The sequence below is a fragment of the Mobula hypostoma genome, chromosome 3, assembly GCF_963921235.1.
Source record: "Mobula hypostoma chromosome 3, sMobHyp1.1, whole genome shotgun sequence".
Lineage (NCBI taxonomy): Eukaryota > Metazoa > Chordata > Chondrichthyes > Myliobatiformes > Myliobatidae > Mobula > Mobula hypostoma.
The window spans coordinates 69,855,232-69,868,659 of NC_086099.1; the positions used below are offsets into that span (position 1 = coordinate 69,855,232).

The 13,428-nt window shown below is 40.5% G+C and overlaps 2 protein-coding genes across 2 annotated transcripts in view; one reads left to right on the forward strand and one right to left on the reverse strand.

Moving 5' to 3' along the window:
- Positions 1-1,904, reverse strand: part of ube2kb (ubiquitin-conjugating enzyme E2Kb (UBC1 homolog, yeast)) — a 134,685-nt gene extending 132,781 nt beyond the window's left edge. Inside the window, exon 1 of the mRNA XM_063043280.1 lies at positions 1,716-1,904. Coding sequence (XP_062899350.1) covers positions 1,716-1,721 — 6 coding nt within the window. The 5' untranslated portion in view covers positions 1,722-1,904. The remainder of the gene's footprint in view (positions 1-1,715) is intronic.
- A 442-nt stretch (positions 1,905-2,346) lies between these two features.
- Positions 2,347-13,428, forward strand: part of smim14 (small integral membrane protein 14) — a 45,170-nt gene continuing 34,088 nt past the window's right edge. The window contains exons 1-2 of the mRNA XM_063043282.1: positions 2,347-2,504; positions 4,641-4,743. Of these exons, the coding sequence (XP_062899352.1) occupies positions 4,669-4,743 (75 nt within the window). The 5' untranslated portion in view covers positions 2,347-2,504; positions 4,641-4,668. The remainder of the gene's footprint in view (positions 2,505-4,640; positions 4,744-13,428) is intronic.

Here is a 13,428-nt window from a genome sequence, read left to right on the forward strand (position 1 = left end):
TATGTGGCACCTTTTTAAAGGCCTTCTGAAAATCCAAGGATACAACATCAACCGATTCTCCTTTGTCTATCCTGCTGGTTATTTCTTCAAAGAATTCCAACAGATTTGTCAGGTAAGATTTTCCCTTGAGAAAATCATGCTAACCGCAGCCCATTTTATCCAACTTGATGGCATGAACATTGACTTCTCTAACTTCTGCTAATGCCCCACCTTCCCCTCGTACCCCATTATTTTTATGCACACATTCTTTCTCTCACTCTCCTTTTTCTCCCTCTGTCCCTCTGACTATACCCCTTCCCCATCCTCTGGGTTCCCCCCCACCCCCCCGTCTTTCTCCCCGGACCTCCTGTGCCATGATCCTCTCATATCCCTTTTGCCTATCACCTGTCCAGCTCTTGGCTCCATCCCTCCCCCTCCCATCTTCTCCTATCATTTTGGATCTCCCCCTCCCACTTTCAAATCTCTTACTCACTCTCCCTTCAGTTAGTCCTGACGAAAGGTCTCGGCCTGAAATGTCAACTGTACCTCCTCCAAGAGATGCTACCTGGCCTGCTGCGTTCACCAGCAACTTTGATGTGTGTTGCCTATTTTATCATGTGCCTCCAAGTATCCCGAGACCTCATCCTTAATAATCGACTCTAACATCTTCCCATTCACTGAAGACAGGCTAACTGACTTATAGTTTCCTTTCTTCTGCCTCTCTCCCATCCAGAAGAGTGGAGTGACATTTGCCATTTTCCAGTCTTCTGAACCATTCCAGAATCTAGGCATTCTTGAAAGATCATTATTAATGCCTCCACAATTTCCTCAGCCACCTTTTTCAAAACCCTGGGGTGTACACCATCTGATCCAAGTGACCAGCAACACACATCAAAGTTGCTGGTGAACGCAGCAGGCTAGGCAGCATCTGTAGGAAGAGGTACAGTCGACGTTTCGGGCCGACACCCTTCGTCAGGACTAACTGAAGGAAGAGCTAGTAAGAGATTTAAAAGTGGGAGGGGGAGGGGGAGATCCAAAATGATAGAAGACAATGATAGGAAAAGTTGCCGTTCACCAGCAACTTTGATGTGTGTTGCTTGAATTTCCAGCATCTGCAGAGTTCCTCGTGTTTTGATCCAAGTGACCTTTCAGTTTTCCAAGAACCTTCTCTCTAGAAATGGTAATTTCACACACTTCATGACCCCTGACACTTGGAACTTCCACCACACTGCCAGTGTCTGCCACAGTGAAGAATGATCAAAATGTAAACACTGTCTGACCTGCTGAGCTCTTCCAGCATTTATATGCTGATAACGACTACAGAATGTTACAGCAGTTTATCGAGGACATCAGATTTTAACTTTATGTAGTACCAGTATCTGAATTAAATAGATAATGTTGGAAACACGCAGCATCTGTGGAAAGAGAAACAGGATTATTATTTCAAATTGAAGAGTCTGTTTGACCTCCCGACTCTTCCGGCATTTTCATTTTTTTTATTTCGAAAGTCATTAAAAGATAAGCGACAGCGCCAACGCAATTTGAGAAGGATGTTCATCCATTTCAGTTTATAAATGCATTCAGTATTGCAATCTGGTCAGCAATTGATTCGAATTTACCAAGTAAAAGTGTGCAAGATAATGTTAACGAAGGCACCCTCCTGACATTTTTCCCTCCCTCGAACCAACATATGCAATTTACTCGTTGGCTTTTTTTTGGGATATGTTGTGATCTACCTGCATTTCACACAAGTCTCGCTGTGCCTCCACATTCTAGTCTTTCCAGTCAGTACGCATTCCAGTTCTGACTTTCTTCCTAAAATGTATGTAATAGCTCACTAGTCCGCATGTAAATTATTTCATCCACCGTTGCCCGCACCCCGCCGGCCGGCCAGCGTCACGAGAACCGCCAGCAGCTCGCGCCGCCTAGCGCTAACGGTCGCCTGTTCCACGAACTTCCGGCCACCTCGACGGCGCTGCTCGCACGCAACTTTTCTCGCGTCCGCACGTCACCGCTCCCCGCCAGCCTCCAACTGACGCCGCGCGCACCGGGCCAACCGAATACAGACACGACCTCGGCTTCGGGCGCTGGAACAACCCTCCCACGATGGCGCCCCCTAACAGGTTGCACCGCGTCTTACTTCGCACGGGAAATGCTACCTGCGTATTCGATTGATCGCTCTAAATAAATCCTAGAATTTGCAAGGCCTATGAGTTGGATAATAAAATAACAACAGTCCGGCCTCTCTCCCCTGACTGATGCATTCTCCCGTAAAGTGGCGCCGAATATTCGACTTCTATCTCCCAGTAAAACACCACGAGCGCTTGGTGCGCGCGCGTGCGCGCCGCCGAAGAAGGCCAGGTGGCAAAGATCCGGGTACCGCGGCCCCGCCTCCTTGTGACGTAGCGCGGTGTTTATTGTGTCAAAACAGTGGCGAGGTGCGACCGGGACGGGAGGAGTGGAGCGGGCTGTCTGTCTGTCTGTTGAGAACGGCAACACCAACACGGATACGGATACGGATACGGGTAAGGAAACGCGGGCCCGGAGCGCTGCAGTCTTATTCTGCCGGCCTGTGTCGCCCTGGGAAATCATTCAGCTCGGGGGAAAGGGATGAATTTTATCAAAGGACCCAGCTTTGTCAACAAATTGCCGTCACATCTGAAGGGATCCCCATTTTATGCTCGGTTCCGGTGCCAGCGATACGAGCTGTAACGATATTGTGTTTTCTAAACGCGATCAAATAATACAGGAGGAAAAGCTAAAGTCTTGTCTACTTCTATTTTCGACCTTTTTTCATTTCTATTCAGGTTGTTTTAGGATTTACATTTCTAAACTTAGCCGTATTGACAATGGATGACGGAAGTTTATATAATTAGCATCATTTCGCAGATTCCTTGATTTTAAAAGTGTGCCCCGGTTGTAGCTATGTAATTAGTGTAAATTGACCAAAGCCATTAGTGTAAGTTCCCTTTCTTGCCGTTTTGTGTTTTCCCCCGATATAAAGCAATTAACAGATTCAGTTTAGAATGAAGGTTACATGTTAAGTTCAAGATTTTGTATAAACCACGAGCTGTAAATTCTGTTTCTACAGCAATTAACCCACGAACTAAATGTGTGTCTTAGATTAGTGACATACGTAACTACAGTTCGTCATCTTGTGCGTTCATGAGTCTGGTCACTTTTTGATCGTTAATAGTTGGAATTGTTTAAATAAACATAACACTTCTATTACTATTGCACGAAATAGTAAAATCACAAATTTTAGAAAGTAAAGTTGAATAAGTACTGGTGAAAGTGATTCATTTCTATTTCGATTGTATGTCTGGTGCGGAAGCAGATTTAAAAATAGATGACTAGATATTTACATACCGACCAGCTGTTTTGAAAGCTTCAGTGCACTATGCAAATGTCTTATTTTGCTTGTACTTCCTCAGCTGCAATTTTTCCACAAACCATTTAATATAGTTTTGTAAAAATGCGATGTGAGATAATTTTTAAATACATGTAAACCACTTTTTTTCAGTTAGTATATAATTGGTTTTGTTTTATGCCTCCAAGTGTTAACACACCTTCTCCAGGTTCAAAAAAGTCCATAAATTAAACACTATAGGCAAATGGAAAATCCAAGAGATGAAGGTATGCTGTGATAGTGTTGCCCAATAAAGTAAATTACTTTGATAACGATTACTTGATTACCTGCATTAGTTGATATTGAAAGACCTAGATAGGTTGAATATAGTGGATAAGTCTAGGACCAGAGGGCACAGCCTCGGAATAGAGGGACATCCATTTAGCACAGAGATGAGGTATTTCTTTAGGCAGATGGTAATGAATCTGTGGAACTCCTGCTACAGACAGCTGTGAAGGCCAAGTCATTAAGGTGGAGGTTGATAGATTCTTTATTAATCAGGGCGTCAAAGATTATGGGGAGAAGGCATGAGAATGGGGTTGAGAAAAATAATGGGTTAGGCATGATGGAAAGGCAGCAGATTTGATGGGCAGAATGGCCTAATTCTGCCTGTATGTCTTCTAGTCTTATAATTCATTTTTACATTCCAAGCTACAGAATTTTGTTTGTCAAAATAGCCACAGATATTTCAGTGTAAGTCCTTATAACTACTAATCTTCTGTCACATTAATTGTCAAGGCCAGAGAAGGAAAAACAAAGTGCCAAGTGGTATTGATTCAGTGGCCATCTGAAACTAGTGATTTAGATAGCTTCCTTGTAATCAATATGGTGCTCCTTTCTCGTATGTTTAAATGTTGCAGCAAATCAATAGTGCAATTGCAGAGCACGAAAAAAAAACAAGGTGAACTTTTCAAAATCTCAAATTACACGTCATGCAAAAATGACAATGCTGTTGCATCCCTTATCACTGGAACATGGCACAAGCTGAGTATCAGATCAATATTTGCATTTTGGTTCTATCCGTTCCACAATATTGAACCAATGAAGGTGAAGAACATAAACTGGTTGAATATTTAATAATTTGCAAAGAGATGAGCTGGTATCATGAGTTTCTATGTACACTGTATTTTTATGTACTTCAAAACATTTGTTGATTGAGAACCCACAAAGGGTTTTTAAAATTAGGTTATACTTTGAATAAGGACTGCCCCTGTTAAATATATTATAATTGTTTTCATTTGACAATTAACAGAGACTAGCTGGACAATCTTTATCCTATAATGGCGGAAGGAGGTTTTGACCCATGTGAATGCATCTGCTCACATGAATATGCTATGAGAAGGCTGATAAATTTGGTAAGTGCTTTATAATCAATTATTGCATAAACATTTCTCCATTATTTATATGAATGATTGAAGTTGAATATCACTTGTATATAGTATTGTAAAGCAGCAATGATGACTTGCGTTAATTGAGTTCTTTGACGTAGCAAAATACCCCAAGACATGTCATAGGAGTTTACTTACAAACTTTTACAGTGAGCCAGGGAGATTTAGAGTTGTTCCAAAGAGGGACTAGAGGCTGAGGATGGATCTCGACAGCACAGCATTGATAGCAGAGGTCACGTTCACCAGTAATGGTGTGATTTGAATTTGGGTGATGAGTACCAACACCGGAATACTGAAGAATCTGAGGCTTGTAGCACTGGAGTAAAAGGCCAGAATTTTAAACTTTGCTCCTGTTAAACTTTGAATCAATGATATTTAGTGTTGTTAGGACAGGAGAATCTTGGATGATCATAAACTTACAGGACAAGAGAGGTGGAGTAGCCAAGTCTGAAGGTAATAGACATGGATGAGAATTTTCAGAAACAAAAAGCTGAGGTAGGGACAGAATGTAAGTAACGTTGCGGAGCTGAAAGTAGTTGGTCTTGGTATTGGTGTAATTACAATACCTAGATTGGAAAGAGTTTGTTTCTTTGTATTTTGTATATGAGAAATGGGAAGTGACCAAGGCTAAAATATTTAAGAATTCCAAAAGCACTGATGTGGGTGCTGGAAGACAAACTATTACAGGTGGTTCTCTGGAGGTACTATACATATAATTAACAAAAATAAGTATTGTAGCAAAATACTAAAGGGGAATAGTGAAGTCAACCATATCAGAGGCTGAAGGTAAATTGAAAGACCTAGGATCACCTTTGTCACAATCACAAAGGATATTGTTAGTGCGATTGGTGAGACCTGTTTCAGTACTTTATAAAGAAAGAAACCTGAATAGGAAGATTCAAGTAAGGTTCGAACAACACCTTATATTCCGTCTGGGTAGCCTCCAACCTGATGGCATGAACATTAACTTCTCTAACTTCCGCTAATGCCCCACCTCCCCCTCGTGCCCCATCCGTTATTTATATACACACATTCTTTCTCTCACTCTCCTTTTTCTCCCTCTGTCCCTCTGACTATACCCCTTGCCCGTCCTCTGGGTCCCCCCCCCCTTTCCTTCTCCCTGTGCCTCCTGTCCCATGATCCTCTCATATCTCTTTTGCCAATCACCTGTCCAGCTCTTGGCTCCATCCCTCCCCCTCCTGTCTTCTCCTATCGTTTTGGATTAGGCTCCATCCCTCCCCCTCCCACTTTCAAATCTCTTACTAGTTCTTCCTTCAGTTAGTCCTGATGAAGGGTGTCGGCCCGAAATGTAGACTGTACCTCTTCCTAGCGATGCTGCCTGGCCTCCTGCATTCACCAGCAACTTTGATGTGTGTTGCTTGAATTTCCAGCATCTGCAGAATTCCTCGTGTTTGCGTGACCTGTTCTGTGAGGTGGTCTTGTCAAGCAAAAAATAGAGAAAAATAAACAATTTTATCTTAACATTGTTATCATTGCTGTCAATTCTCACTTGCATTTTAGATAAAATGGCAAGGTGTTTCTTCATTTACCTGTATATACTGAGCACAATAACTTCCACATCTCTGTCACCACCTCGTTCAAGAGCTCCGGGCTGTACCACTGGCATAAGACCACCTGGACAGCAGCACTATGTATGTCAAGCTGCTGTTTATTGATTACAGATCAGTTAGCAGGCTCATTAGCAAAGAAATGATCTTCAGGTTTACAGGTTTTTTTCTGGCAAGTTTCTAAGCCTTTTCTTGTATTTAAAGCTACCTTTAATTTATTTTAACCAATGTTTGGACATTTCCTGTTGTGTCTCTGGTGCCTTATGGAATTGTATATCGATTGCAAGTAATACACTGGACAATTTTTTTCAAAAGTGTTGCTTCCTTAAAATGTTGTTTTTGCTTAAAGCTGAACACAAATATAATTTCAGACTACTTGTATCGTCTAAGAATTTGGAGAAATAAGAAATTAACATTTATTGAATATAATGCATTTTAATTGCATAACTGTACTGACGCCTTGCAAGTGTTCAACTGAACTAAAAATGTTTTGTTAATGATTTTTGTTTGTACTTGGTGTCTGAGGTTCCTTGCTTAAGTGTCCAACAATAATCAGCCAGCATTGATTGATCCCAGTCACCCTGATACCATTTCTCCATGACTGCTCGTCACTGACAGTGTCAAGATTTGCAGGGGAAAAGTCTGAATGGGAATGCAGAAAATGAATCTTAAGTGACATGTTGCACTTCAAGTTTTTGTATGCTTGAAGCATGTTGTCAACCAGCTGCACATAGTTTGGTGCTCTGTAGCTGCCAAGAAAATTTTCAACAACATCCTTGAATGCCTTCTATGTGATTTTTCTCCAGTCCAACTAGAAGTTCTTCAGATTGCCTGCCATTGATGATCTGTTTAATTTGGGGACCAACAAACATGCTTTCCTTGATCTTGGCATTAGTTATTCTGGGAAACATATGTCCCAAATATTGAAAGCCTTCATGGAAATTTATAGCCTTTCTCAAACCCAGCCTGCCATGCAGAATTCACCCCATCTAAGCATGCCCAGGCATGCCTGGTCAAAATAGAAAATGTTTCAGCTTACATCACGGGCAACATTTTAAATTGAGTTGAGTTATGAATTGACATAACAAATGTGTGTGATTTTGGTCTTAAAATGGTACTTGATAGGGAAATTTCATGGTAACTTTCATGATCATTCATTCAGGTGCCTTGCTGTTTGGCATGGGCGATCATGTCTCTCCATCCACCACGGTCCCTGACCCTCCGAATTGTAGTTGTTGCCTCCCCTGTTTCTAACCATGATGTTACTCCATCTATCATTTTCATTCTCTGTCTGCCTCTGCTTCTTTTTCCTTCCAGCTTTCCAGTTGTAACTAAATGTTCTCATGTCTCTCTTCGCATGATGTGTCCAAAGAACCTTGATTGCTGTTTTCTGAATTTTTTTTTAAGTAATGTACATTTTGTTTTCGTTCTCTGTAGAACTTCTTTGTTGATTATCCTGTCCATATATGATATGCATAGCATTCTTCTGAGGAACCACGGCTCTGCTGCATTGATTCTTTTTTCCATTGCATTTGTGATGGTCCATGACTCGCAGCCATACATCAATATATGAAGAATGTAGCAGCTGAGAGTTCTGAGGCGGATGTCAATTGCTATTTTCTTGTTCGTTAGGATGTTTCTCATTTCTGTAAATGCTGTTCTTGCCATTGCTATTCTTGCTTATGTCTGTTTCGCATTTGCAATTCGATATTACCCATGATCCAAGGTACTTGAAGTTGTGAACTTGTTTCAGGATTTCATTTCCCAATACGATCCTACAGTTTGGGATATCAGGTTTCTTCAATATTACCATTACTTCAGTTTTCTTTTTGTTTAAGGTTAGGCCAAGTCTTTCGCTCTCTGTTGATGGTAGATACTAGTTTCTGTAAATTTACTTCAGTTTGCTGTCGGCACTGTATCATTTGCATAGCGGAGGTTGTTGATATTGTATCCTCCTATACTTGTTCCAGATAGGTCTTGTATGGTTCTCATGATGCTTTCACTGTACAGGGAGAACAGGTCTGGTGATAGAACACAACCCTGTCTGACTCCTCGCTTTATTGGCTGATATTCACCAATCTCGTTGTCTATCCGTATGGCTGCACTTTGTTGCCAGTAGAAATTCCTGATTATTCTTAGATCTTTTCCATCGATATAAATATCTTTAAGCATTTTCATGATGACTTGGTGTTTCACTGTGTCAAAGGGTTTTGTGTAGTCAATGCAACAGAAGTATAGGTCTTGTACTTCTATTGACCTTTTGATAATATTCCTGAGAATATAAGTGGCGTTTGATGTTCCCTTGCCTTCGACAAAGCCGCACTGTTCTTCACTGATCTATGGTTTAATTTTGTTTCTTATTCTGAGCATTCTGATGATTCTAAGTAGAATTTTTGTGAGGTGGCTCATTAAACTAATTCTGTGTTGTCCACACTCTGTTGCATCTGGTTTCTTTGGCAGTCCAATGAATACTGTCTTTAAAAGATCTTCTGGTACTTTGCCACTGTTGTATACTCTATTCAATAAGATTGTTAATTTCTCTACACCAAAGTCTTCTAGCGCTTCATACAGTTCAACGGGAATGTTATCTGGTCCTGATGATTTTCCCCTTCGCATTTTCTTCATAGCATGTTCCACTTCTTCTTTCAGTATTGCTGGGCCTTTGTTGTTGTTGCCAACGTCAAAGTTCTCCTATTGGTCTTTGTCGTCGTATAGGTCCTTGATGTATTCTGACCATCTTTGCATTATTTTCCTTCTTCCATAATTGTAGAGCCGTCTTTTGCTTTTATACATCCTGTTGTTGCCCTGCTTTTCTTTCGATTTGTGACCTCGTTGATCTCATCGTGCATACGTTTGCTGCTGTTGGTCTTCTGCAATTGTTCTATTAACTCACATTTGTCCTTAAGCCACTTTTCCTTTGCTTCCTTGCACTTGGTTGTTATCTGTGCATGCAAGGATACGTAGGCTTTTTCGTTTTCTTTACACTTCCTTCTTTGTTCCATGAGATTCAGAATTTCTTCTGTCATCCATTTCTTTTTAGCTTTTTTCTGTTGTTTGGGAATCACCTCTTGTGCTGCTTGTGTTATGCTGTCTCTGAGGTTTTCCCAATGCTGTTCTATAATAGTGATGTTTTGTAGAGCCTCGAATTTGTTCTTCACTGTTATTTGGAATTCATTTTTGATGTCGCTGTTTTTTTTCAAAAGTCTCAAATTCAACTTTGGCTCTACTCTTGGTCTTTTAAGCTTTCTGAGTCTCAGGCACATCACGCTGATTATTGGTACATGATCACTGTAGCAGTCTGCACCTGGATATGTTTTGCATGATTTCGGAGCATTTCTATACCTTCTCCTTATAAGCACGTAATCAATCTGGTTTCTGGTGTTATCCCCTGGGCTCTTCCACGTCCATAGTTTTCTCGGGTGTTGCTTGAAGACGGTATTACCGACTATGTAATCTTTTTCTGTGACCCATGTAGCTAGTCGTTCACCTCTCTCATTTCTCTCACCTATGCCGTAAATGCCCAACATTGTCCTCGTTCCTGGTCTTGCCTACTTTTGCGTTGAAGTCACCTTGAATAATGGTATTTTCTGAACTTTTACACTGTCTTAATGCTGTTTCTAGTTCGTCATAAAATTGATCGATGCTTTCTTCACTGCTTTCTGCTGTTGGGGCATAAACTTGAACGATGTTAATGTCAAAAGGTTTTGCATGTAGTTTCACAAGTAACATTGTCCAATAACCTTTTATTGATTTTGCATGTTCTTCATCGAAGATAATTCCAACACCTTTTTCATGTATTTCTCCTCCTGAGTAAATGATGGTATATCCCTCTGAGCTTGTTTTACCAGCTCCTTTCCACCTCATCTCACACATTCCCAAGATGTTGATTTTTAATCTTTCCATTTCCTGTTTGATGTTGTCTAGTTTACCAGGTTGTTAAGGGTTCTTACATTCCAGGTTGCTAGTCTGATCTTCTTTTCTTTATAATCTGCCGACAGTGGCTGGATAACGGTTGAGGTTCACCTGTGGCGCATGAGATCCTCTACCGGATGATGCTCCCTCAGGCTGAGACCGTAGTTGATTTGAGTTCATGATTGTACAAAGGAGGAATACTGAAGTGGTTTCCCATTGCCTTCTTCAGTTACAGTGTCCATACTGGACGGGTAACCCTGGCCATTGATCAGCAGATTCATCTGCCCGGCGTTTTCAGTTTTACAACCATAAATTCCAATTGTAGAATCTGCTTGTAAAAACATCCACCACCTGCAAACCATGACTTCATGTGACCCTGATTGGGAGGCTAAACAGGTACAGGTCAACCTTCACTAATCCAACTGCCTGTAATCTGGTTCCTTCGATAATCTGGCACCGATTATGCTTAATGTGATCCTTCTGTAATTCGGCATTTTCACTAATCCAGCACTCCTCAGGTCCCAATGGTGCTGGATTAGTGAAGGGCGACCTGTACTACATCTTGCCCAAGGGTGACCTGCAGGCTATCGGACGGAAGGAGTGCCTTACACCTCCTTTCACCTAAAATCCACAAGATACACCCAAAAGTAATCAGGAAGCAAAGTGTTTGTTGTCCAGTGTTATTTCCTTAAAATGCATCAATAGACTGATTTTTGTTTTGATGTAATTTGCCTAATCTATCATTGCCAAACCGCACCTTGTGCTTTCACAGTTTTTGCTTGAGTTACACCCCTTTTAAACAAGTAAGGTTCTACATGAGCATGCAAATTAGGAGCAGGCATAGGCTATTGGGCCCATTGAACTCACTGCTCCAATGAATAAGATCATAGCTAATGAAACTGTGACCTCATCTATTTATTTACTACTGCCTGCAGTAACCTTGTATCTTTGCTTAAAAATCACTCAAAACTCTTCTTATGCTGTCCTTTGTGCCTCATCTCTGCCTTAACTACGCAGCCCATTATTTTTATATAGTGACACCCTGTCACATTATAGTCATGTTCCTATCTCAGCCAGAGGCTGGACTGTGAGGCAATGGGAAATTACTTTTATTCATTGGCTTTGTACCCTACTATTCACCATTTACTAAGGAGTGGAAGTTGTTCTCAAGAGTTCAGTACTAGGTACAGTTTAGGGTTCACAGAGGGATTTGATGGTTCGAGGCGGGGGTGGCAGCAGAGATCCATGTTTGCTTTACATGGTTCAGAGTTCATACTTGTGTTTTTCAAGCATTAGAACTGCATTGGAAACAACGCAATTATAAGGTCCCATTCACGAAGATTCTACCTGATTCAGCTAGTTTCTGCCTGTTTGAATGGCTGATCAGAATTTCTTGTTAAATTTCTAATAGCTTTGATAAGAAGGCTGTCCATAGATACAAATTCCTGAAGTACTTGCAGACTGTATCTTAAATTACTATTGCTTCCAAATTTTGGAGTCATTTGCTTGAATAGTTGGTTTTGTCAATTCAAAACAGAGAAGTTAAAAGCAGAAAATGTTGGAATAGTTCAGGTCAGTGAGCTCTGATGAAAAGATGTTGGCCTGAAATGATAGCTTTGCTAGTTTCTCTGTAATTATTTTTAATGATAAAAAATAACAAAAATAAGTATTTTTATTTCAGATTTCTGGAAAATACTGTTTTATGTTTCTCGGTTATAGCAGAGTAGTCTTTGTAGATCTGCCTAAACGTGTTAAGGCCACACACTGTTAATACTAAGTGTTCAGTGATACTTGATTTCCAATAATAACAGTTCTGGTCTCCATTTTTTGACTGCCCAAACCACATGAAAAAGGGAACTTGTTAATCATTGTTTCAGGAGGGAATTTACATATGTAAATTTGTATCTGAAAATATGAAAATGTTACTTAGGTATATAGACTATAGTCTGAGTCAAAAGAAAAGGAAGAATGAAGCTAAAGAAAGTTAGAAAATAACTTTCATTCCCAGTAGATGAACTGAAACTGAAGAGGATTGTTTCCTTTTGATGCGTTAGCTTGCAGTTCTGAAATTAAAAATCTAAGAAATAGAAGCAGGAGTAAGCCACTCAGTCCCTTCTGCCTTCTCCAAATTGTTGAATGAAATCATTCCTTACCTTATTCCTTGAATGCCTTTGCTTTTCTTGCACCTGCACTTGAATATTGCTTCATTTCTGTGATATTTTAAAAACCTGTTAATCCTGTGCCATGCTGTTCCTGTGACATATATCATTTAAAAACCTGCAGCAAAGTTTGGATAGTTGCTATCAGCTCAAAATACTGCTACCACAAAACAAATTTCATGACATACGTCAGTGATAAATCTGATTTCGATGCTGAAATTATCAGTAGCTTGCAAAGCTGCAGCAACAGCCGACCTGTGCAATCTCGTTAAATTTGGTAATTAAGCACCTTCAATAAGATGATGGCAGATGTCCTGTAGTTTACATCACTGCATTAATATTCATGGATAGGTACAAAATTAAATGTGCAGATAACAGGAGAGGTTTGTGTTCTCTGCAATTTCTAAGTTGTTTCATCTTTGCCTGACAAAAATATAGCCATTAAGCTAAAATAAACAGAGAACATCCTTAATCGATATATAGAGGCCCCAATTAGAGCGTGACACTGGATCTCCTACCAGGGAATGAGACAGGGCAGAAGCATGTGTAGGAGAACACTTTGACTAATGATCATGATTCTATTAGATTCGAGGTAATTATGTAGGACAGGACTGGCCCTCGGATTGATTTTCTAAATGGAAAAAGGTCAATTTTGTTGGTATCAGGAAGGAGTGGATTGGGATAGGTTGTTTTCCTGGCAAAGGGATGCTTGATAAGTGGGAAGCTTTCAAAAGTGTAATATTAAGAGGGTGTTATTCGTATATTCCTGTTAGAATAAAAGGCAAGGCTAACAGGTTTAGGGAACCTTGGTTTTCAAGGGATATTCTTTGTGGTTTGTGAAGTCCTGCCAAAGGGTTTTGGCCCAAAACGTTGACTGTACTTTTTTCCATAGATGCTGCCTGGCCTGCTGAGTTCCTCAGCATTTTGTGTGCATTGCTTGTTTTTCTAGCATCTGCGGATTTTCTCTTGTTTGTGAGGTCTTTACCCATGATGGACGGGGCCATATCAACTAC